This window comes from Alosa pseudoharengus, unplaced genomic scaffold, assembly GCF_046254945.1.
Source record: "Alosa pseudoharengus isolate Yale_2024_CS ecotype anadromous, Long Island Sound unplaced genomic scaffold, YU_APseudo_1.1 YU_APseudo_1.1_scf_5, whole genome shotgun sequence".
NCBI classification, from domain to species: Eukaryota; Metazoa; Chordata; class Actinopteri; order Clupeiformes; family Clupeidae; genus Alosa; species Alosa pseudoharengus.
In genome coordinates, this window is record NW_027468837.1 from 15834428 (window position 1) to 15859968 (window position 25541).

The following is a 25541-nucleotide window of genomic DNA, read 5'->3' on the forward strand; positions in this document are numbered from 1 at the left end:
CCAACATCAGGCCCTATCAAGACAAGCTGAACCACATCACCAGAAAACAGCATGTCCACAGCAAACAGCACCAACAACATGCACTTAAAATGAATCTTTTTATTTTTTTCAATCCTCATCAGATTGGGTCAGAGTTTAAGGCATGACAACACAAACAGTGGTTTGCATGCATGTCTTCTTAAGACAAATCTATGTACAAGGGGGTATCTGCAAAAAAGGCGTACTACATCTATTCACAAACCATTTGTCTGTGTTCAAATGGAATAATGCAAAATGTAAAAGTTTAAATTGTTTTAATTTTCTGTTACAAAATTAATAAAAACAATATGAAGTCAGATGCTTAATGAAGGACAGTATTTATATTTTCGTTTCAAATATTTCCAACACAAAAAGAGATGACTAACATGTAAAAACAACTTCTTCCTCTTACCGTTAATTATATAAAAAGGCCCAAATGTCTCATAACTTTTTTATAGTGTGAATAGACTCCTTTACAACTGTATCCACAATGCAGTACCGAGACTTGGCAACTCACTACACTCCCCCCCCACCCCCCTTTCCCTAACACACTGCCTTCAGGGAAACTTCTGGAATCTTGACCCACAGTAAACTCTTTGCTTTTAAGCAGTCTGTAAAATATGGAGTCCCAAAAAGAATGAAGGTAAAAATTTATTTCAGAGCTTCACAGGTAATTTTCCTTCACAAAATAAGCCGAGGGTAAGGGAGAGAAAGGGAAAAGAAAAGATATCTAAAAATTGTTTATAACATATCTAAAAACGTAGTTGAGGGAGGATTCATGAAGTCTTAGAGCCTGTAATATATATATTTATACATATATATTTTAAAAAGCATTAAATGGACACCAAGGTCTGGGGAAAAACAAAAATCAAGGTATGCTTAGGGGGATGGGGGGGTGGTCAAAAATGAGTTACAGATTTAGTTTATTATATACTTTACAATTCCATGTTTGGCATACATGTCCACTAAATTAATGACGAGCATTTGAAAAGTCGTAAACAGGAGAGGGGGGAAAAGAAAAACAAAAGAAGGGTAAAAAACCCCCTTTTCCCTGGGTCCAAGTCCAAGTTCCCTTCGTTCCTATTTCATCTACGTGCCGAATCAAAGTACAAAAGCCCCTTCTCTTTTCTTGCAATAACAATGAACAGGTCCAACTGAGATTTTAAAATGATGTCCTTCTCGAGCCCAGGTTTGACATAACTACAGGGATTATTAAAAAAAAAAAAAAAAAAAAAAAAAAAAAAAAAACACACTTGACATCCACATACACACAAGAGAAAAGCGTAAAAATACAAAAATAAACTACACAAAGATATTCTGCATCATAGCTTTCTAATTTTTTGGGAAGTTTTTTTTCTTTTCTTTTTTTTTTCTGTTTCGGTGTGCATGTGGCGTGTATGTGAATATATACTGCAAGTCTCGGTTGTAACAAAGTCTGTCTCTACTCGATCCTGTCCACTCCGCCGTTCACGTCATGGTGGCAACATCCCAAACGGGTCTCCTCTCACACCGGTGCACACTGATGCCTTAACCAGGATTCCAGAGCTGCACGCGTTCAGTGTTAACGTCTCCATGTGTTTTGTTTTGAGTGGGAGGCTGGTGGTCCTTCCACCAGAAAGAAAAAAAAAATTGGGGGGGGGGGGGGAAGAGTGTCCAATGTGTGTGTGTCCCGTGTGTGTGTGCGTGCGTGTATGGTCAAGTGCTTTGTTTTACTTTAGGTTTGCAAGTTGTTGGATGAAATGTCCACCCCTGCAGTCCTCTGCCTGTTTTGCCAGAGTTGCTCAGTTTCCTCCTTATCCCGAGCCAGCTGGCAGCAGCCTGGCATGCTGTTTGTAAAAAGCTCACCTAATCAAATCCTGCCAGGAGCAAATGGCATACTTAGGAAATTATGCAGGAAGGCCAGGGAAAAAAAAGAAGAGGAAGACTTGGCAGAAGAGAAAGGCTTTTTTTTTTGGTTTTTCTTTTTTCCGGAATGCCACCTATCGCTTAAAAAAAGTGTGTGTGAGTGAGGGGGTGGGGTTTTCGCCAAAAAAGAGGAAACAAAAGTAAAACGTACTTGATCATTTCTTTTGTTCACAGCTGAAAAAGGTAAATGGTAAATGATGCAATGCCAAATGTTGAGAGAAAGAGAAAAACAAAAACAAAAACACACACACACACACACACTGCTTGGCTGGGTACAGTAAATGTTCCATGGTGTTTGTGCCTGTAGTCTCTAAAGTCGCTAAAGGGTTGGGGAGGAGGCAGAGGGATGCAGAGAGGGGGGGTAGGGGGGGGGTGGGGGCACAGGCCTCAACATTGCCTCATTGATCCATCCGGGCCTTCTTAGGACCAGTTTTCCTGGAAAAGAGAAAACACACAACATGAGTGCTGACAAAAACCAAACCCACACACACACGTACACCTGCTTCAGTGCTACTACAGTGCCAAGAATAGGAGGTTACTACAGGGTACAGATGTAGGAAACATGGATAAATGTGATTTTTGAAAACTCACACGTCTGGGGAGGACACTGCTCTCTTGGCAGCCGGCTTAGCTGCAGCATCTTTGCTAGACTCTGAAATTCAAATAAGCATCATAAGCATAAAGGCTTTAAAAAAAGCATCTATTAATAACAATGTAACTGACAATTAGTGACACTAGAGATACACCAGATATGTGACCCTGCAAGGCGAAACCAGTCGTCTTGCACAGTGCTATTTTGAGAAAATCCACGATAAACAAACGTACGGGTTAAAATGACGAATTTCACGTTTTCGCATAATTCGACAGTATACAGTCTACACTTTCATATTGTGAACTAATTTCACGGATAAACATACGTTTTGACTGTTAAACCCTGTCTTTATTTAGGTGAAGATTTAACACATTAGCAGTCATTCCATTAGTCCAGGCCGCTATAAGGTTTTACGGTAGAGCTAAAATTTACTCATTAGGCTACTCGTTACTCAATGTGTAAGCTCTCTATCGTTCTTGGCAGATGTAACCGAATATGAATGTGAAAAGACTTGTGTTTAGTGCACGAACGGTCAAAAGCACAAACTTTTAAAAATATCCTGGCGTCATTTTATGGACCGGGAGAAATATTCCATTGACGTAGCACATTTTAAAAGTGGGCCTTTAGCCTACACAATCTGTGTACACAGAACTTCTTCTCCCCTTACTTGCCCCGAAATACATTAACACTATAGTGACACCTTATGACCGTCCCAGGTATTAAGTAGGGGGCAGAAAAAGACACTCACTCGGTTGATGAAACTGGACATAGTCAGTCACCTGCTTCACGCTACCGTAAGGCTAATGATAGCCGTGTCCTCACACTATCGCACGTGACAATTTACTTAAAAAGGTGATTTTCTCCTCTTCTGGCGTATCGTGACAGGAGAACCATGCCAACTTTGGATGCGGTTATCTGAGCGATACTTTTTGCAATACCCTCGAATATACATATCGTTTTAAGGGCTTAGTCAATGGCCGTTCATGTGAGCACAATGACTTAATTGTGTAAATTTTACCAAAACGACTCGCCTTGCAGGGTCACATATGGTTGGAAGACACGGCCAAGGAATCTATTGGACTCAACAGCGAGCCCTTCAAATGTTCACAAATGGAGCACGGGACCCACCTTGGAGCCATCGGACTTGCGTAGCAGGGCCATAGCCCTTCTCGTTGCGTGCGGCGATACGGAAGATGATGGCAGGCTTGGTGGTGTAGTCGATGTGTGCGTTGGACAGGCTGGAAGACTGCACCAGGCAGGACGGGCTGGGCCCGCAGTACACCCGCATGAAGGCCAGCTGGGCTGGCGCCGACGGCTTGGCCTCGGTGGTTTGCGAGCTCTGGATGGCCAGGTACACAGAGTACTCGATGATCTTGCCCGACGTGACCGACGGCGGCTCCCACGTCAAGTGGGCACCGTCTGGGCTCTGGAGAGAAACAGAAGATGGACGAAATGATGCTTCAGTTAAAAAAGAACTAAGTATGGGAGGTAAGAGATAATGCATGGTCACAGAAATGTGATTATGAATACGAGTTTAGTTATGGTCACAAAGAAGATCAGTAGAGACCAGAGCCGGTGTAAGCGAGTAGCGGTAAACTCTCCCTCACCTTGCTGATTTTGATGGCACAAGGTGCCCCTGGGAAGCCTGGCAGGCAGGTCTTGAAAGCGGATATTTCTGAGAAGGCGCCACGGCCGCAGGCATTGATTCCCGCTACTCGGAACTTGTATGCTGTGCCTGGCTGCAACTCCATCCTCTTCATTTCAGTGTAGTCGGGCATGGCTCCCGAGTCATCCTAAAACACACATACATACATACATCAGCTTGTGTTATAGTGCTCAGCAGAAAAATACAAATATTTTGCAAACTTTAAATACAATCCTTTTATTCATCCTACAAGACATTAACAAAATTATTCAGCAATATGCATTTGAACAACTTGGATGTTTATGTGCCATGGCAAGTCAAATACAAGGCATTTGTGCAAACATGAACAAAAGGCTGGGTTTAACAGTCTCACCTCTGAGTAGGCAGAGTCACCTCCCGGTATATAATAATGCGTCACCACCATGTTGGTCACCTTGACGATTCCCACGTCATACCACTGGTTCTCTTTCTTTACTGGGACTCGGACTGGGGCAGGAGGAGCACTCTGCTTCTGCAAGACCAGGAAGCACGAACATTTCTTTATTCCTTCCAAACAATAGTCCCAATGACTCCCAACAATATTCAACACCAATTCTAGTATTGAGTAATTAATTGGATAGTTGATAGTTGGAATTGGATAATGATAGTAATGGCAGTTTGAAGTATCAAATATCTGTCACATAACTATATGGCTGGATTGACCATGCTCAGACAATTGTCCATTACCTCGATGCCATTGGCCACTTCAGCCAGTGTTGCTGCAGCCTGCATCTTGGCGGGGCTGGCTACTGCTACTGTTGCAAAGGTGTTGGATGGCGCCAATGCTACAAAGACAGGTAAAAACAGTGGCTGGTTACATATTATGTCTGGAATTCAAGAGTAAAGCAGTGAAATGTATAGCACAGCAAAAACAGAATGTGAATACTAGGACCTGAAGATTCAGGAAAAAACCTTAAAAAAAATCTTCAGAAAAAGATCAATCATTTTCAAAGCCATTGCATGCAATTATATCTTTGTCTTGGTTATGTTTTGTCTTCTGCTTTATCCATGTACCTGAGTGTTTGTGTATTTAGGTAGCCTTGCTCATATCTTGTGTGTTATGCATCTACATGAAAACTGTAAAGCATCTTCGAGTGTCTTGAAAAGGGCTTTACTAATTAAAAGTGTTATTACTACTATTTATTATCTATTGGCCCATGCCTGAATTACAGCACTGTGTGTGAGAACTCTAAACACAGCTCTGAGCGTCTGGTCTTACTCTCAGCAGCGGTGCTGGGGAGCAACCCGGCGACAGCACTGGAGACGGCGGCGGCCATGTCACCGTGGCCGTTGCTCTCGGAGGCGGGGTCGTTGAGGCTGTCGGCGGGGGCCAGGCCCTCGGTGGGCGCAGCCTGCTCCTGTGCCTGCTGCTGGGCGGCCGCCTGGGCCTCCTGGAGCTGCTGCTGCTGCTGAACGAGTGCCGCCAGTTCCTGCGGGGTGAGCACGATGGGGATGGTGTGGGTCTGCTGCTCTGAGCCAGTGTTGCCTTCGCCTGGGGAGGAACAAGAGAAAGCGTGAGCATCAAGCCAACGCCCAATACCAAGTCAACTTTACAGCAGTTGTCAATCAATCACATACCGGACACCGAGAAACTACACAGTATTGCCAGAGCTACAAAACTTTTTACATTGGTGGGCCTATCTTTTTCTTTCAGATGCACCCAAACATTGCTCACAGCACTGCCATAATAAAACTAGGTTTCACAACACAACAGAAGCAGCATTACTATTCACACCAAAATCCACGCCTTGGCAGAATATTTAATTTACTGCCCAGGCATAACCCAACCCGCCTGGCAGAAAAGTTACGTCTCCTCAAGGATTTTATCACTCTCAAACGTCTGAGTCAGAGACCCTCATTGTGGAGCTCCATTAGTCCAGTACTCACTCATGACAGCCTGCTGGGCGGCCTGCAGCACTGCCTGGATGGCCAGGGCCTGGGCCTCCTCAGAGGCGGCCAGAGCCTGGGCTTCCTCCGTAGCGGCAGCTTGTGCTGCGGCCTCCGCCGCGGCGGTCACGGCCAGCTCTTCGGGGGTCAGGCCAGTCACCATCAGCGTGGTGGTCTGGCCCTCAGACATGAGCTCTGGGGGCAGGCCCAGGGCCTCGGCCTCCTGGGATGCGGACTCCGCCATCTGGACATCATGAAGAGAAAGAGGCGTGAGAAGAGGGGAGCTCAACATGCCGAAATGCTGGGTAGAGGATGCTTCCAGCAACATGTAGCTCTAGTAGGGTTGGGGGGGGGGGGGTGGAAGTAAGGATGAGTTTGTGTAATGTTAACTGTTAAACACCATGAACTCAGTCAGACAACAAAGCTTATGAAGAAAGCATAACCAATACACACTGTTAGCTTGTAAGTGTGATATGTATTCCCTCATTTCAAGTTGACATACACTACTTTCCCTACATTACACTTCTGTTTTAAGAACATAAAAAAAATGTCCCTCAAAACTATTCTTAAATTCAGTCTGTACTGCTATCTATGATCACAACAAGCCAATTTCAAAATTGCCCTGTGTGTGTGTAGCAGCAGCAGTACCTGAGTTGTGTGTGCAGCATCTCCTTCCTCCATGGGCATGGCACCCTCTGGTGGGCAGTCTGTCTGCATGGGCTCCTCAGACGCCACAGCCTCGGAGCTGCCCGCTGCAGTCAGCTCGTCCTGAGTGAGCTCTGCTGGTACGGAACCCGACGACTCAGCGATGGACGAGATGGACTAATGAGGCAGACGAAGAGAGAAAAGATTATTAACCGTTCATCGTGTGCACACAAACTGATGCAGAATAAAGTCCTATTTCAAACAATATTTACCTGTACATTATTTTCCTAGTCAACCAGAGAAAATTTAAATTAGTCCTTACTAATCTAAACCTTTACTAACATTTAAACTGTCGTTACTTCGATGCTTGCGAAGACAGTGGTGTCAAATTGAAAGGAGTTGTAGTGAGGTGAACACTTACAGGAACCGAGGGTCCAGGTGCGGGTGTGGCCTGAGTAACTGTGGTGACCGCTCGACTGGATCCAGCTGCCGTGGACGATGTTGAGGGCACCTCTGTGCTGCTGGTTGCTTCCGAAGACTCTGTACTCTGCTGGGCTATACACAGACACACACACGGTCAGACTACTGACGTCACACACTCAATGCCAATCTGAAGCAGAACATGATAAGCATTCCAACTGATAAATAAGTTGGAATGGTAAGTTTGGTCAACCAAAAAAAATAACTAAACCACACAGGAACACAAGAACCCTGCACTTGTCCCCGTCAAGGATGCTTTGCTGATCACGCCCTGAGCACTTACCTGCGCCTTCTCCAGTCTCCAGGTTGCAGGTAGCTGTGGTCGCAGTGTTGGTAGTGCCTGTCTCGTGGGTTTCACAGGGCGGGTTGGAGCAAACCCTCTGCACGGTACCGGTAGCCGTCTGGTCGCCAGCACTCATGCTTGAGGACGCTGTGGTGGCAGTGTTGGTAGTGCCCGTCTCGTGCGTCTCACAGGGCGGGTTGGAGCAAACCCTCTGCGCGGTACTGGTGCCCGTCTGAGTGCCAGCACCCATGTTTGAGGACGCTGTGGTGGATGTGTTAGTAGTGCCCGTCTCGTGGGTTTCGCAGGGCGGGTTGGAGCAAACCCTCTGCGCGGTACCGGTGGCCATCTGGTCGCCAGCACCCATGTTTGAGGACGCTGTGGTGGCTGTGTTGGTAGTGCCCGTCTCGTGCGTCTCGCGAGGTGGGTTGGTGCAAACCCTCTGCGCGGTACCGGTGGCCATCTGGTCGCCAGCACCCATGTTTGAGGACGCTGTGGTGGCTGTGTTGGTAGTGCCCATCTCGTGCGTCTCGCGAGGTGGGTTGGAGCAAACCCTCTGCGCGGTACCGGTGGCCATCTGGTCGCCAGCACCCATGTTTGAGGACGCTGTGGTGGCTGTGTTGGTAGTGCCCGTCTCGTGCGTCTCGCGAGGTGGGTTGGAGCAAACCCTCTGCGCGGTACCGGTGGCCATCTGGTCGCCAGCACCCATGTTTGAGGACGCTGTGGTGGATGTGTTAGTAGTGCCTGTCTCGTGGGTTTCGCAGGGTGGGTTGGAACAAACCTGAGTGGCACCACCCATGTTCGAGGACGCCGTGGTGGCAGTGTTGGTAGTGCCCGTTTCATGGGTCTCGCAGGGCGGGTTGGAGCAGACTCGCTGCGTCCCGCCCATGTTGACGGTGGCCGTGGTGGCTGTGTTGGTTGTGCCCGTCTCGTGCGTTTCACAGGGAGGGTTGGAGCAGACCAGTGTGACCGAGCCAGAGGTGTCGCTGGCGGCCGTCTCGGAAGAGCTGGGCTGCTCGGACGTTGGCGACGCCAGGATGGACACGGGCAGGTCCTGACCCGCCTGAGCCTCTGCACTGCTGGGGCTCGTGATTAGGGTCACCTGGGTAGGCTGTCCTGCCGACTACATAAAGAGAAGGGAGGGATGCAAAAGGTCAGTCTGGGTATTTGATGTGGTTATGTATTCTTAAAAGGGGGTTCAGAGTAAGAGGCAAATGGATTTCTACATTACAAAAACCTAAAGAAATAATAATTAGTTAAAGCAAGAAAAAAACTAAAGTGTAAGAAATACCCAACCCTATTTTTACATCGGATCTGTGAAGTAAACCTGAACATTGTTGGCTGGGTCATTAAGCAAGAACAGACTAGCCAACTCACCTGTATGGAGGTGGTGGGGAGGGCTGTTGCCGTGGTGAGGCTAGTCTGCGCTGCAGACACCGTGATGGTTGCTGGGTTAATCACCTGACTAGACAGGGTGGCGATACTTCCCAGCGTGGTGATGGGTGTGGCCAGGGAGGCGTTGGCACTGGGGACGCTGCCACCAGCCAGGCTGCTAGAGACGGTCCCAGTGACTGTGCCCAGAGTAGTGACCCCTGGATAATTATACAATGAGATGTAGCACTGTCAACAAAACATGCTTCTGTAAAAAATGCTAAATGCTTTAGATAGCATACTTCAGATGTCTGAAACAGAACCTGACCATGACCCCCTGACCCAATCATGTCATGTACTTACATGAAAAGTAAATGTCAATCAAAAATAATTCAAATATGAACCCACGACCTTGTCCTTTGACCTGTATACCTAATTGGTTCTGCTGTAACGGACGGAACCATGCACACATGGACAGACAATTGGAAAATAGTGACCGGAGTCATAATGATTACCTGTGGTTCCTTTGACAACCAAGGTGGTCACAGTTGGCTTAACAGTAGATACGGACACTGGGGAAACCAGTCGAACTCCGCTCATGGGCACTGTTCGTAGGATCGTCCCAGGTTGACCTGGTGCTCCCTTCAAAACCACCTACAAGAAAACAGAATAGAACAAAAACAATTACACAAAATATAAAATTCCAACTCCATTGTCTCTTGTTTTAAATGACGGTTCCCATAGACATCCTCTACTGGAAGTAAGCATGGTTTTGGTGGTGATACCTGAGTAAGGCCCTGCTGGCCTGCTGCACCGCCCAGCTTTGGCACAGTAGTGATTATCTTGCCAGGGGTGCCCGTGCCAGAGGTGAAGGCCTTGGTGGTGAAAATGGTGATGGGGGACTTCATCCCAGCACTACTGGTAACACCTGGATTTAAAGAACAGAAAAACGGCATGAAAATAAAATAAAGCAGCATGGAACAATGCACACTATGAGAGCATACCGGAGTTATGGTTGTCAATTTGCTCCAATTCCACAATAGAACAATGCCTTTTCTTGCAAAATGTAAGAACTAAATATTCACTTTCCATGTATTACTCAAAAACAACATTACTTGTTTCTGTTGACAGGGCCGGTATGTGTGGCTCTTACCAGAGGCCCCAATGGCGGACATGGGGATGGTTTTGATGATATGGGTGGTGCCTGGTTTGGTGGTGGAGGTCGGCGACATGCTGCTGACGCCCAGGATGGTGGGTTTGCCGCCCGCCACCCCTGCCTGGCTGGTGGTGATGATGGTGGTGGGCTTCCCATCCGCAGAGGTCACCAGTTTCAGAATCGTGCCTGCAGGGAGGGGCCCTTTTGTCTGCAGGACAGAGAACATAAATTAAGGTCTGCATTATTTGCACTGGGCTATCCAACGACACTTGGAGATAGGGCCTGTGATGACAATATGACTTAGATTTATCCAAAGAAAGGCCAACAAGGAAGACTGGCAGACCCTAGTGTTAAATGGATATGCATACAACTACACAACAAACTAAGCACTCATTAGCATGGCATGGCATTTATTCACAAAAGCATACACAGCATTGTGTTGTATTAAAACTTATCCTAGCTGAATGCATAATGCTTCTTAGGACATCTCAGTCGCTTTGGATAAAAATAGTAATATAAAAAATAATAAATAATATATATATAAAATAATATGTATTTATTTTTTTATTAAAAAAGAGCGTCATGAAAGGAATGGAAGAAATGCAAAACAGGAAAACACATCAGAAGGGTGGTAGGAAAGACTCCGATGATGGCAGTTGTAGTGAGCTCCACGGATGCACACCCTACCACACACATGCACACACAGGCACACAGCGGGCCCACACCTGTATGATCTGAGTGAGTGGGTTGGTGGAGGCCTGTCCGGTCAAGGCAGACTGCCCTGGCTTCGTCTGCACAACGGACATCACCTTCCCCAGGTTAGAGAACTACACATTAAGAGGGGGAGAGCAAGGGAGGCAAGTATTTCTTAGTTATATGTGCAGAGAAAAAAAACTGAATTAAAAATCAAACAACCAAGAGACGGGGGAGAAGAAAAAAAAACAACAACAAAAAATTACGACATCTACTCATTCTGCAGACGCTTTTATCCAAAGCGACAGTACAGCACAGTGCAATGTTGGCAGACATTAGTAGCAGTATGCATGCTCTGAGGGACATGAATCACTATGCACTTGACCTGAAGCACTACCAGCATCGCTAGTAGCCATGCTCTTCCATATTAGCTACAGTAACACACAGATAATGATGTGGAGAAATCCCCTTGATGTGACAGCCTGCAGCACAAGAGCTATCAGGCACTTAAAACATGACTGCATGGCAGACAGATACGCAAACAGCTACTGCACATTTTCAACACAAAGATTAGCCATAAACATAATTACAACTACAAACAAACGACATCTACAAAGCAGGGCCAGACAAGCACACTGATGTGTTAAATGTGCAGCAACTATTTTGTCTCTTCTTGTCAACCTCAAGACTTAGATTATGATGTTACTCAAACAACATATCACAGTGTTTCCCAATGCTATGCATTTCACAGTTCAGTTTCTCTGTTTCTGTGCAACCATCCAACACATCCATTTAAAACAAGACACAGAAACGATTGCCCTCCCTTCACCAAAAATCATCCAACTGCACCTTTAAGCCATTTCAGCTTATTAATGTTATATTTCGCAACTCTTTAAAAAAAAAACCAGACAATGCAGCTGAAGGCTTTCAAATTGGAGTCCTACCAGTGTTCCTCCTCCTGCCATTGAGATAGGGCTCTTCACAAGAGTGATGGTCTTAGTGACCCCACCGACCACTGTGGTGACCACCTGGGCTTGCTGAGCCACTGTAACGGTGCCGGACTTGTGCACAGTGATGATGGGGCGAGTGGAAGTGTTGGGGCTGGACACAGTTGCCGTGCCGACTTGAGCTGCGGCCGTCTTCAGCATGCGGGTGGCGGGGTTGCTCACCTGGAATGGAATTAAGTAATCAGAGAGCAGAAAGTTAATCATAAATAAATAAATAAATAAATAAATAAATAAATAACAAGCACATTCACAAATGAGATGCAAATTCGGCAACAGTAAGACCTTTAATATTTTCGGTTTTTTTTTTAACCACTGCAAGTACATTCCATAATAACCAAGGGCTTAGGCCAGGGGTGGGCAAACTTTTTGGCTCAAGGGCCACATTGGGTTTTGAAAATTGGCCTGTGGGCCGCACAACACCCCCCCCCCCCCCCCCAACGACACATACATAAAAAAAGAACGTTTTTTATAGCCTATCATTTAGTGTATCAAAAGTATTTGTTTAAAAATATTAATTGCTTAAAAATTACTGCTAATTTGATGCTGTTTAACAAATGTATAAATTGTGCACTGTCACTTTAAGAATTCACGTTTATTTCTTCTCATGATCTTCTGCACACTCTGCTATGGCTAGTGCTGTACCTATGGCTGCGCCCTCTCACAGTTTTTAAATGGTCAGTAGTGGGAACTACTGTTGCCTTCATGATTTCCTTTTAAAAGTTTCTTATAAGAAGGAGATATCGATTATCAATGACAAGCCAGCTGGAACGTGCCGCTCTCTCTCCCTCTCGTGAGCGCATGACGCATTCCCAATTAAACGCATAACATTCACGTTAGATCTGCTGCAAAGGAGATAACGAAGAAGCCTATCATATCTATTTAACATGATGTTTTGACATTGACATTGTTCTCTAAGGAGAGTGAAAAGCAGTTTGCAGAAAAGCTAACCAACGTCGTCTCTAACACAGGAAAAAAATAGCAAGCAGCCTGATAACCAAATGAAATGCTCGGCGGGCCGGATGAAAGTGCTTGGCGGGCCGGATCCGGCCCGCGGGCCGCAGTTTGCCCACCCCTGGCCTAGGCGAACGTTCGGAGGCTCTGAGGCTAGAAACGCTTTAAGCGTTTTAAACCTTTATGTGAACATTTTCTATTTTTGGAGAAATACAACATTGTGTGATGGTGCCATAACCTCGTAACTCAGTGTACGGCTGAGTAATAAACTTTTTTCCGAAAACAATGCAATCACGACGTTATGAGCATAGGAGCGAAGTAACCATATTCTCTGGAAAAGAAACTTGAAGGCAGTCTGGGGAAAGTCCACAGGTAAGATATTTAGGAAAGCATCGAGGGGGAAAAAACAATTAAGTGATGTTCGAAGTCTATGAGATGGCTGTGTCCATATCTGTCTATGATAAGAACACTGCACGTAAACAAGTTTACCATGACTGGTGAGGCCATTTTGACTGTGGTGGAGCCTGGTGAAGCAGCCATAGTCTTCACAATGGTAGCCCCAGCTGGAACACTTAGCATTGTGGGAGTGGATGAGGGCGGGATCTTCTGTGTTGCGGCTGCAGCAGCAGCCAGAGCTGCCATGCCACTCATCTGAGGGCTGTTTCCAATTGGCTGTGAAAAAGAGAAGCATAAAAGAACTTTAAGCATTAGCCTGGCATTAGGGTGTGGAGGGCAGAACATCAGACAGTTAAAAAAGTATGAGCATTTATTACTTAAAGAAAGTGATGTAATGATGTCAAATAAAATATTTCTTATTATTCCAAATAGACCCATATGATCTAGGAAGCCAGTAGTCCTTACCGTTCCTTGTGTGGTTTGTGCTGGTATAACCATGCGAACACCTGCAGGAAGCGACGTCACAGTGACTGGGGACTTCCCAGCTTGGTTGGCTTGACGCACAGTGACTATAGATGTGCCAGTGCCACCCTGGGGAGCTGCCACTTTCAGGATTGCTGCAGAAAAACACAAAATCCAGTTCATTTGACTTTAACCTGACAGCCAGTCACATGGTGAACCTCTACTGGAAATGTATGCACACACACACACACACACACACCTGGGCCACGAGCAGTGGAGGCCCCCAGTGGGCTGCCTGGCATGTTGGGCAGGACGGGTAGGCCTGATGCGGTCGGGGAGGAGGCCTGGGCCATCAGGCTGATGCCAGTGTGGGGCAGGCTCTGGGCCGCGGGTGCGGCGGACGCTGGCGCGGGGCTCTTGGGGGAGTTGCTGGGGAGAGAGGTAGCGGCGTTGAGGTTGGGCGAGGTGGCCGCCGTGGCAGAGGGGATGTCGTACTTCTGCAGCTGCAGCAGGTAGGTGTCGGCCGTAGGCACCGCGCCCCAGCTCACCTCCAGGGAGTTGGTGTTGGCACGGACCAGCTGCACACGCGAGGGCGCATGTGGCCTCTCTGCAGGGAGACAGTTTGGGTCAGCTTCTTCAAATTTAGACATGATGGCCAACACCAAAGGTTAAGATGCTAGTTGCACAAATACAGATATTGTTCAACTAAATGTGTAGCACCTCAGTCAAGAAACAGATTAACCCAAACTGATGATGAAGCATTAGACTAACCATACATACATACTATCCTTGGGTTATAAAAAATTGAGGCAAATCAAACGAAAAAGAAAAAAGGGCAGTCACCTGTCTCGAGATACCATAAGTCTTTGCAGCACACCTGGTTATTCCAGGCTTTGCGGTACCCATCACGTCCACTCCACACATACAGTCTAGAGTTAATGGACACTGAACAGTGTCCTGCACGGGCTCTGGGTACATTATCTTCCAGGGTGTCCATCAACACATTCTCCCAATTCATTGAATCTTTGGAAAAATAAAAAACATTTCAACATAAACAACAAAAGCAATTCTAAAACAGAAGTTCCATAAACCATTTTAATGCTGGTATGGCAGGCTTGGAAGAACTGAGGTCATGAAATAAATAAATATCTGCTTTTGGTAAAATTCATACCCAAATTTAGACAAGCCAGTGTATTTGTACACTTCCACTCTTTCTCGTGTGTGGCCACTTTCACATCATCCATAACCAGGGGCACCCAGCCACCAAAAACAAACATCCTGCACAAAAACAAGAACATAATGTCACACCAAATCTTTGGCAAAGACCAGAACCAAGAATCTTTAACAGAGCCAAGTTCATGGGGACATCATGCGGGAGGACTCTTACTTGTTTGTGATGGTGGTGGCTGAGTGAAGACTGCGTGGAAGGGGAGCTGTGCCACTCAGTGCGGGCTTGTTCCAGGTGAGAGTGTCTACATGAGGGCAAAAGAGATTAGACCCTCTTGTTAGTTTGATGAACCACCCACTTCAGCTGTTGAGCTCAATCACTGAATCACTAGAATCCCTGAATCATGGCTGACTTCCACTCTCTTTTTTTACCCACCTATGTCAAGGGTCCACAGGTCTCCCAAGCGGCAGCCACTCATGCCCCCGTAGATGACGAGCCGTGACTTCTTGGTGTCCTTCTCTGTGTAGACCACTGCAGTATGGCTCTCGCGTGGGGGAGGCAGCACACCATATGTGATGGGGATGTCCCAGCCCACCACAGAGGAGCCAGGACGCAGCTCCAGTGTGTACAGGTCATTTAGATACCTTGCAGCAGATACAAATTAATTACTTACACAGCTGAGTGACTTGTTTTATTATTATTAGACCACTGCCCTCTTAATGCATTTTTAAGCAGAGAATGTTACGCCCAAAAATGTAAGCTGTAATTTTCCAACTATTAGCTTAGGTTTATGACATTGATTTTACAAAATTTCTTCAGCTGAGGCATCAATACCTCCCTCTGTAACTGGATTCTGGACTTCCTAACCAACAGACTTCAGTCTGTTAGGTTAGATAATCACACCTCCTCAACCATCACCCTGAACACCGGCGTACCACAGGGATGTGCTGAGCCCTCTCCTTTACTCCCTCTTCACCTACGACTGCATACCTGTACATGGCTCTAACAGCATTGTCAAGTTTGCAGACGACACTACGGTGATTGGTCTCATCAGTAACAGCGATGAGACGGCCTACAGGGAGAAGGTCCAGCACCTAACATCGTGTTGCACTGACAACAACCTGGCTCTCAACACCAAGACGACCAAAGAGCTAATTGTGGACTTCAGGAAGTCTAAAGCTAGCACACACACCCCCATTATCATCAACGAGACTGAGGTGGAACGTGTCAACAGCTTCAAGTTTCTGGGTGCCCATAACTCTGAGGACCTCTCTTGGACCCTTCAACACCTCTACCCTGATCAAGAAGGCTCACCAGTATCTGTTCTTCCTGAGGAGACTAAAGATGGTCCACCTGTCTCCTCAGATCCTGGTGAACTTCTACCGCTGCACCATCGAGACCTACTGTATCACAGTATGGCAGAGGGTGGTGAAAACCTTGTTCCTCACTTCCCTTCATCGAGAGGAGACTAAAGATGGTCCACCGGTCTCCTCAGGTCCTGGTGAACTTCTACCGCTGCACCATTGAGACCAACTGTGTCACAGTATGGTAAGGCAACTGCTCTGCCTCCGACCGGAAAGCAGTGCAGAGGGTGGTGAAAACCCTGTTCCTCCCTCCCCTCCATCGAGACCATCCAGGACAGATGATGCTTGTGTAAGGCGTGGATCATCATCAAAGACTGTTCTCACCCCAACCACAGCCTGTTTACCCCACTACCCTCTGGGAGGCGTTACAGGTCTCTCTGCACCCAAACCAGTAGGTTCAGAGGAAACTCCTTCCCTGCGGCTGTCACCCTACTGAACTCTGAACTCTAGCTCTGAATTCCGGTGATAACTACCCCCCCCCCCCACACACACACACACAACTCTGCACAATGACAATCTAATCTAATAAACAGGGGCAGTTAATATATAGGTTTTTTTTTGTTTATCTTGCATAAAACACTGTCCTGCTTTTTATACACAATGTGGCTAATACACAAGACATTACTGTAATGTATTGCTATTATTACTCATAGGCACAACAACTCTTTTCTGCTATACTGTAATATATGCTGCAGCTGCGGCATACCTGGGAATGTTGTTTTTAGGGTCTTCACTATCATTGGCCAACCCTCCAAACAGGTAGCACTTATTGCCCACTAGAGAAAAGCTGTGCCCTAGACGGGGGCAAGGTGGGGGCCCATTCTTTGGGGCTTTTGGCTTCAATTTCTTCCACTCCCATCTACTGGCCTGTGAATGAAACATGTAAAATACAGTTACAAATCTGAAAAATCAACATCATACAACCACATGTGCAGCGCAATGCAACACAATGTTTTGTCAGATGCTGTGTTACTATTTATTTTCTGTCGCTCACGTTGCTCTGCTGTTTTGAAAGACAAATATGATGCAATAGGAGGGCATATTTAAATCCAGAGAACAGCCAATGCAACACAACAGTCACTTGCTTAGATTCTGTTACAATTTCCTGTAAGTAACAGTTTCTCAGGACACCTCTAGAAGGCAGTCAAATGGCCAGTCCCATCAATAACCAACATCTGTGTTGGAACCATGACCTCTGCACTGTGAGAACAGGGGGTAATTAAAGAGTGTTGCGTAGGTAATCTTACCTGCAGTTCGTAAAGGTCATTGCTGTACTTCCCATACTCCACCATCCCTCCAAACACCAGCAGTCGAGTACCATCGCACACAAAACCGTATGCTGCACAGCCTGGAGGAATGTCCCCACGGACGGCTGGGATAAACCACTGATTGGTAGCTGGAAGTGGATGGATGAAAACGTCAGTTTATTCTGCACGTAAGGAGGCATTCATATTCGGATCGCTCTAAATGCTGTGGTGCAGAGATGAATCCACATGGGATAAGGGACTTGGAAATTGCCGGGAATAATCTAAAATGCTGATGGGTACTGGGTAGTTAACTTCTTAAATGCTAGATAAATTATAAATGCTTATTTACTGGCATGCTGTGACAAACAGATGTCACATTTACAGTTGCAAACAAATCCAAACAGACAAAAACATCTATCAATTAAGGTGAGTGTACCAAAGTATAATATTTGGTGACTGTAAAGGGTGAACAACGACCTTCGACCTTCCTTAAGAAAAACACATCACAAAATACAAAAGATGAATGCAGTGCAGGAAAGTATCAACTCTGTTGTGTATCGTACAGTGCAACATTTGGTGATGGACTGCAGAGGGTGAACAACCATCTTCGACAGCTTTCATTAACCAGACACGCCCACACAATACAAGTCCCTCAATCTGCCGTTTAAGCCGTTTTACAGTAACTTTACAGCAGTCAGTGATAAACTTTTTCGTTTTCCTTTAGTGTTGATGACTGCCACTGAAATTAAGATCACGCATTATGATCGTTGATTACAAAAAGTAGAGACAACAAAACGTTGCATTTCCAAAACTCGTAGCACAGTATGTTACTCATAATAGTATCAATTTTGAATTATATGATAATACTAAGGCTAAGCCGGATTTGCAAAAGATGCATGTTTTGTAAAGTTGATGGCAACCGAAAGACTTGTGTGACGCCAAATCCGCCATTTTTCTTCTGCTTCATGGCGCCATTTCTCTCTACGGCTGGGGTATAGCTTGGCTAACGCTACCGAAGGTTAGCTACACGGCTGATGTTTACAATTACTGGACCACTTTGGACAGTTTTTGTGATGTGTACAGATAGGGTACTGAGGGGTAACGCTGCGTTACCAAGAGTCGATGGACCCAATGTAGATGACATTGGTGAGACAAAAGCTAGGTGTTTACACGGAATGGTAATAAATTAACGTTATTCAGCACTACTTCACTATTCATTCACCACATTGGAAATATTATGAGCAACCAGCACTCATGCAGACTACCGATAGCTTGAGGTAGCATTCTAGATAGCTAACCAGCTCGCAACTGTAAATGTAGGTTAACTTATGGCCAACTAACAAGAAAGCTTTTACCTAGCACTTACTATCAAACTGCCGATGCATATCTAACCATTCCATTAACGTGAAATTAACTTTTTAAGGCGTAACATTAAACACACTCTGTCGAGTTTACACAGAAATAAAAAAGCATTATATGCACAGCTAATTTAAGCTCTATCTGCTCATTAGATGAAAGCATACTAGGCAGCATTGCTAACGCTAGCCGATTTAGCCACTTGCAACAAAACCGCTAAGAATGCTGTGTTAGCATATGAGCTACCCAGCATAGCGAGCATACCCAGCTAGTTAGGTGGTAGGGAAAATGCCAAGTGACGAGAGGTTCAGCTAGGCGATTTAGCCTGTGGTTTTATACAGTCCAAGGAAAATACATACCTGTGTTATAGACGTGGAGCTCATCAACAATCCCTTCATTCCCACCTCCGAACACCACCATTAGCTCCTTGATAGCAACTGCTCTGTGTCCATGTCTTGGCCGAGGGACGGGGCCAGACCATCCAAGAACTCGCTTCCAACGCGGCTGAAGCGTTGAACCGCTGGTTCCAGACAAAGCGGAACCAGGGGATGTCATGTCCTCTGGGTATAGAAAATATCTATATTACGCGCAGTCCTTTTCAGCCACCGTTAGATAGAACCGATGGAAAATATAGTTAAAGACAAAAATAACTGGCTGGCTAACCTGCTAAATGCTAGTGCTAACCAGCTACGCCAAATGAATAAAACGTCTGCTAAGCTATCCCACTTAGCAGGCTAATTAGCTAGCTGGCAGAATAGCAGAGGATCCAATCAAACTCAGTGTCTGTTGTCGCACAATAAGAAGATAACTAAGTTGTTTATTCACATCTATCTAATGAGATAAACAAGAGGTTTCCACAGCCACTGCAAATATTTCAAATGATTTCAGGAAAATGTAACGTTAAAATCCATGGAAGCCGCCATTTTACAGACGCTCCGTAAGAAGACAAAAAGCCGGTCCGTCTGCAACAAAATACCAGGTTCCTAAACTTGCAAACTTGCGTGCATACACTGCTATCATTAATAAGAAAAAAGTATATTATAGTAAATTTTCAAAATGTCGCATATAGCAATTGCATTTTGCACCGATATCCCTCAGAAACTAGAGAGTACCCCTCCATGGGAGTCGCCATCTTGTAACAGCCAAATAAACCTCCTCCGCCAGTTTAAAAAATGGCGACTCGAAAAAAAAAAAATATTGAGAATTAAGAAGGTAACATACATCTGGTGATATGGTGACGCAAACAACTTACTTAGCTTCATTCAGAAATTAATCGCGAGAAATGTAAGAACAGAGAGTACACATTGCATCGAAACACAAAGCCAATATGTATGAAATAGTTTCTCCATTTATAGCAGGCATCTATTTTCATGCTTCCCTGGGAGTCGCCATCTTGTCACCAATTCAATGAAGAAATGGAAAATTGCTCCTACCTAAGTATGTAATGATTTAAGTGTATGCAATACCCAAGCGCAAGTATACTACTACGTCTTGCTTAAGTTACACGACTGTATCACTTTCTCCAATAACATGAATGGTGAAGCTAACATATTCTAACTCGCCAGCTTCAATTACTCAACGTAACGTTAGCACTGGCTAACGTTAAAATGTAGATGCACGGATAGGTAAGTGCCATACAAGAGCAGCAGATTTATTCATGTCATTTAACAATCACAATAGAAATACCCCTTGTACAATTAACGCGCGTAACTTCAATTGTTATGATTTTTCACGCTGTCCAGTGGAAGCAGCCATCTTGTCGACAAATCAGCCCACTTTTCGAGCTCCCTCAAGAAAAATGGCCGCTCCGTTTGTCAAAACAAAACATAGTTTACAGGAAGCCGTTTTCTCAAAATCAATATGCACTTACCGTATTCGAGTAACTATTCTTCAGCAGATATTTTTTACAGGTTTAGTTTAGACACGATACTCCAGAATCATTCGATTAACGCAGAAGTATCCACTCTCATGCTTGCCTGGAAGCCGCCATATTTTGAGTCCTTCGGGGAGTATTTACCCTATGGTATTTACGAACGAGGAGCCTTCATCCCTAACAAATATGGCGACTCTTTTAAACATGACGGTTAACGATAAACAGATTGCTTGTGAACATTTCTTGCCAGTGCGGTGTATTCCATTGGTGAATTTCAACATACGCGGATATACATTTATTTCTGTGGAATATCTGCCAAGAGAGGAAAAACAGATAAATGATGTGCCGTATTGTCCCTCACTAAAGATGGCGACATGAGGCTGCGAAAGTTTTTATTCAGGCAGCTGCAATCATGTAAAGTTTGCGCTGACAATGTAGAACTAGGTCATTCTGGAATTTTCCATCAGCAAACTAAATGTTCCAAATACGTCCAAGTATTATTATTATCATAATTATTATTTTGAATCATGGAACATCGAGTTTTCTGTTTCAACAAAAACAATCAGTGGTCCGAAGCTAGCCTACACTCTGGGGGCAAAACCCAGGGTCCCGGTTACTGGGAATTTACTGCATCAGAGCCCGTCTACTGCAAGCAAGCAAGCAAGAGTGACAAGGCCCGTTTCACACCGGGAACGTCGCGTGTCTGTTGCGTGGCGGCTGTGTGGCGTTTTGCTTTTTTTCCCCCAGAAGTGTGTCTGATGCAGTGCTGTAATTTTTTTCCTTCACTGTTTTGAATGGAAACGCTTCCAACACGCTTGGTGTGAAAAAAAGGCGCGAGTCTTAGGTCTGATTGGCTGATAGATAGATAGATAGATAGATAGATTATTGATCCCCACACTGTAAAACCCGACAAGTTAATTGAACTCAAAAAAATTGGTGAAACCGATTACACAAAAAAATTTAAGTAATAGTAACTCGGTTTTGCTAAGTCAAAGAAACTTACCTTTTTTAATTAGTCTTCACTAGCAAATTTTGAGTGTGTTCAACAAGGTTTTTTTAAGTTAAAGAAACATCAACTACATGAGTTCACGGTAATTAATAAAATTAAGCTTAGATAGCTTAATTGGATTTATTGATGTCAGCCTGAAATATTTCATTTTGCTTCAACCAATTCTTTAAATTAAATTTAAAACTTAAAAGTTTTAATTTCCAGAAAGTTGAACAAACTTGTCAATTTTGATTAGTTTCAACTAAGGACTTGAAAGAAAATTATTAAAAAGGTTGACAAAGGCCAGTGAAATTCTTCTTAATCTTTTATTTTCATGTAAACCATGGAAACAAATACAGGTTGGAGTTCAGAACAGGGCTGTAGTGGAGGCTAAATTCAAATAAACACAGTTTAGATCAAGGGCATAAAGACTAGATAGATCGATAGACAGATATATAGATAGATAGATAGATAGATAGATACTATCTATCTACTATCTATCTAGATAGATAGATAGATAGATACTTTATGACAAATGCCTGACCAATGCTAGGAAATTCAACAATCATTTCAATCCAAAACAACAGGAGTCTTCTTTGGGCAGAGGGATGCATTTGCACTGTTCGTGCTGATCAGAATGAGTTCAACAGTAAGGTCCTCAATATCTGGGGACTCCGATTGAGAGACCTGAAGAAATTAACAAAGAACAATTGTGTGTTAATTGAATATCTAATAGGCATTACATGTCAAGTGATACCATGTCATATTAAGTTTAACATTTTATCTTCAAACTTTTCCAGGGCAGTTGCATTATTGAAATAATTACTTGAAATAATACTAAGTAACTTCCCTGGAGTTTCTTGGTGAAAAAACAAACAGAAAAACAAAAGCTTGAAATGTAACTGCAGCATTATTCGACACATAGCCCTGTTGTTCGAGGTCACGGCTGTTCGTAAGAATAAAATTAAAAGAATGAAAAAAATTGGTGCAACATAGACTGAGTAATGGCCCAGCAGCTATTGATAACCTACCAGGGAATTTGGCTTTAGTTTCAGTTCAGTTCAAATGCCTTGTTAGGTTAGTTTAAAGGGGTGGTTCAGGATTTTGGACATAGGACCTCATTTCCAAGTTACCAAGTGTGATATTACATTAATACACAGGATTAGGTGTTATAATCCCTTGTGCCAAGATCCAAGATAAAAACACAAGTTGGAGACCGTTTTCAACACGTTTCATCCAGTCCTTCTAGTTGCAGAGTTCGCAGGTGCTAGGCTGGCGCGAGTCAACAGTATGTGTAAGCCTGCCACTAAAAACAGTCTTCCCCACTCCATAGTACACCGAGGCAAATAAATATAACGCCTGAATAGACGAGGACTGGGTGAAACGTGTTAAAAACGGTCTCCACTGATAAATAACACACTTGCTAACTTGGAAATTAGGTCCTATGTCCAAAATCCTGAACCACCCATTTAAGCTGCTGGACCAGTATTTGCTTTATGTTGTACTCAATTTTCTCATTGTTTTTCATTCTAATAGCATGCGTTGACCTCGAAACAACAGGCCATGGGTCGCTTAATGCCACAGTTACGCTTTAACTGTCATGTCAATAGAAAACATACTTACTTACATCCCATGTCTTTAGAAAAGTGGCATCATCCTCATGGAGGTAGAAAGGAAGGCCACGGAGCGCCACAGCACGTCGGATATTTACATCTGAGGATCCCTGCATGAGAAAACATGGAGTCAAGCCAGTTAATAACTACAAAATGCAATTCAATAGGATTACCTTTCTTTGATAGTACAGCTTCTGAAACCAAAGCATTCTTTTTATCTTAAGTCCATGGAGGAGTTGTAATCTACAAGACCTCTGCTTTCAAAGGGGGTCAAGCACTCTTAGTATGTGGAAACAGGGCCATTGTTAGTAGGCGGTGTGCAATTTCGAGCAAAAACTCAAAATAGGGGGGTAAGTGTAAAGATTTAAAACACATTTGGTCAGAACCACACATGAAATGAATCTATTCCAAGTATTTGTACAAAAGAAATGCTTACCTGGGATTCCAACATGATTGCAGGCCACCACCGAACCAATAGGCTATGTCTGCGGGGAAGGACGTCTGATATGATCTCCTTCCTTCTCAATGCCAATGTTGTTTGCATCAACTTCTGAATCTGTGAATTGAAGGACGAATACACATTTGAACATACTGACAATCTCTATTAGGACAATCCACCATCTCATGATGTCGCTTTAAATGCCACTTTAAATGCATCCTTAAATGGCCGAGAACAGTTTGCACATTAAATGGTTGTTTTCAACTACACAGCTGACATGCGAATAATACACATTCTGACTGAGCATGAACTGTGTGTGACCGTGTCAAATGAATTTAGGCTACTGACTTAAATGTGCAGACAGTCAGTAACATGACAGTGGACTAACGTTAATGGAGGAAACATTGCTAACATGCTGTAAACGATAATGTTGCAGGACCTGTGGCCTGTTATCAAGCAGTGCACCACAAAGCTTGCACTTCCAAGCTATTGTGTTAAATAGTGCTAACGGGGGTTAATTAGTTCATATTTTTAGTACTCACATTGGCAAATTGAGTTAGATCGCTGGCTGATCCAGCAAGTGCTGGCATACAGCAGCCAAATTCTTAGCTGCTAGTGCTAGCTAGTTCTAACCGGATAAAGTTACGTCACGTAGCCTAAGACAATATTTTCAAACATTCGGGTTTTTAAACAATATGATAAAGGACGTGCTTTAGGGTCAACATGCACCTCACTTTTCCACTTACGTTTAATTGCGGTTTTTCTCTCTTCTCGTCGTCTCCTCTCCCGTTGTCTATTTTCACTGCTCTTGTTCTCGTCTCTTGTCGTCGACCGTTGCCGGCGTCGCTTGTCACTCGGCGTTGGTGCTGTACACAAGGTCCACGTATGGCAGAAGATCCGCCTACAAATTTTCTACAATTTGCGAAGTTTCCCACGCTTTCTATTTTTTCAAATTACTTAAAGCGGATGAGTGCTGTCAACTTAAAAGTTCAAATTTGTTCAAGTAACACAGACGATTAGAGTACTATTAACTTTTTTTCATTTTTGAGTGTTTACAAATCAAAAACATTGTTTTACTTGTACTGTTCGGTTTTACAGTGCAAGGGGAAATTCAAGGTCTCAGTACAGACATCACACACAACATACACTTACAGGAGAAAGGGTAAATATAAGAATATACATATAACAAAACTCCACTGTACAATAGAGACAGTAGAAGATAAGAAAAACTAACAAAACGAAATACTAAATATACTATATAAACAGGGTTGGGCCAGATTACTTTGAAATGTAATCCATTACTGACTACAAATTACATGCCAATTTTTGTAATCAGTAACGTAATCAGTTGGATTACCAAAAACATGTAACGCAATCTGATTACTTTAGGATTACTTTTAGATTACATCAATAAATATGTCCCTTAAGTAAAAGACACCACCATTGAATTGATGAAATTGAATTATTTCATTACATCTAAGAAATCTCTTTGCTCTGAGTAAAGCATTCCTGTGTGAATTAACTGATCTTTTCCTCCAAAAATCTTAATGTAGCCCCTTGTTTTAGTGTTACCATACTTTGAGGTCACCAGGTCCCATTGTCTGAAAAACACCCAAAACTAATACATTTCTATAGCTATTTTCCACTTTGGGGGTGGTGTTTTGGTGGTTGAAATGTTCACCCCATCCCAAAATTGATCACTTAGTCATCATGGATGTGATAATGGATCACTATTCTCCAAACATGCACAACTCAGCTTAACCTTTATAAGGGCACACCTGGACAATGAATTTAGCTTTCGCTGGATTTTTTTGACCCAGGGACATGGCCTGAGATTAATTGACACCATGTCCATTTCAATTGTGGGGGTGAGAAAATTATTCCTTTGGGATGTTTTTCAACCAGGGGGACCTGGTGACTTTCTCAAAGTAAACGGTAACACTAAAACAAGAGGCTACATTAAGAT

The 25541-nt window shown here is 44.1% G+C and overlaps 1 protein-coding gene and 1 long non-coding RNA gene across 4 annotated transcripts; both read right to left on the reverse strand.

Annotated features, from left to right (window-relative positions):
• Window positions 1–84: 84 nt before the first annotated feature.
• Window positions 85–20665, reverse strand: hcfc1a (host cell factor C1a). Of its 3 annotated transcripts, none has more exons than XM_076268750.1 (28): window positions 20533–20665; window positions 19022–19222; window positions 17307–17455; window positions 16766–16926; window positions 15131–15339; window positions 14915–14999; window positions 14699–14805; window positions 14371–14550; window positions 13787–14134; window positions 13531–13682; window positions 13159–13341; window positions 11656–11880; window positions 10744–10845; window positions 10016–10226; window positions 9648–9790; window positions 9378–9516; window positions 8869–9083; window positions 7495–8614; window positions 7153–7286; window positions 6735–6908; window positions 6087–6420; window positions 5419–5691; window positions 4887–4984; window positions 4534–4671; window positions 4123–4308; window positions 3644–3941; window positions 2515–2575; window positions 85–2358 (listed from the first exon to the last, which is right to left on the reverse strand). In XM_076268750.1, exons 2-28 carry the CDS (start codon window positions 19215–19217, stop codon window positions 2322–2324), a joined length of 5658 nt encoding a protein of 1885 aa, XP_076124865.1. In that variant the 5' UTR covers window positions 19218–19222; window positions 20533–20665; the 3' UTR covers window positions 85–2321. The 3 variants fall into 3 exon arrangements, with proteins under 3 accessions (XP_076124865.1, XP_076124866.1, XP_076124867.1); XM_076268751.1 differs by lacking the exon at window positions 20533–20665 and adding an exon at window positions 19326–20467; XM_076268752.1 differs by lacking the exon at window positions 20533–20665 and having other exon boundaries at window positions 6087–6330; window positions 19022–20466.
• A 1165-nt stretch (window positions 20666–21830) lies between these two features.
• Window positions 21831–24421, reverse strand: LOC143103865 (uncharacterized). The gene is made up of 4 exons (XR_012982952.1): window positions 24322–24421; window positions 23573–23692; window positions 23147–23246; window positions 21831–22210 (listed from the first exon to the last, which is right to left on the reverse strand). It is a non-coding gene; the product is annotated as an uncharacterized LOC143103865 (long non-coding RNA).
• Window positions 24422–25541: the final 1120 nt, after the last annotated feature.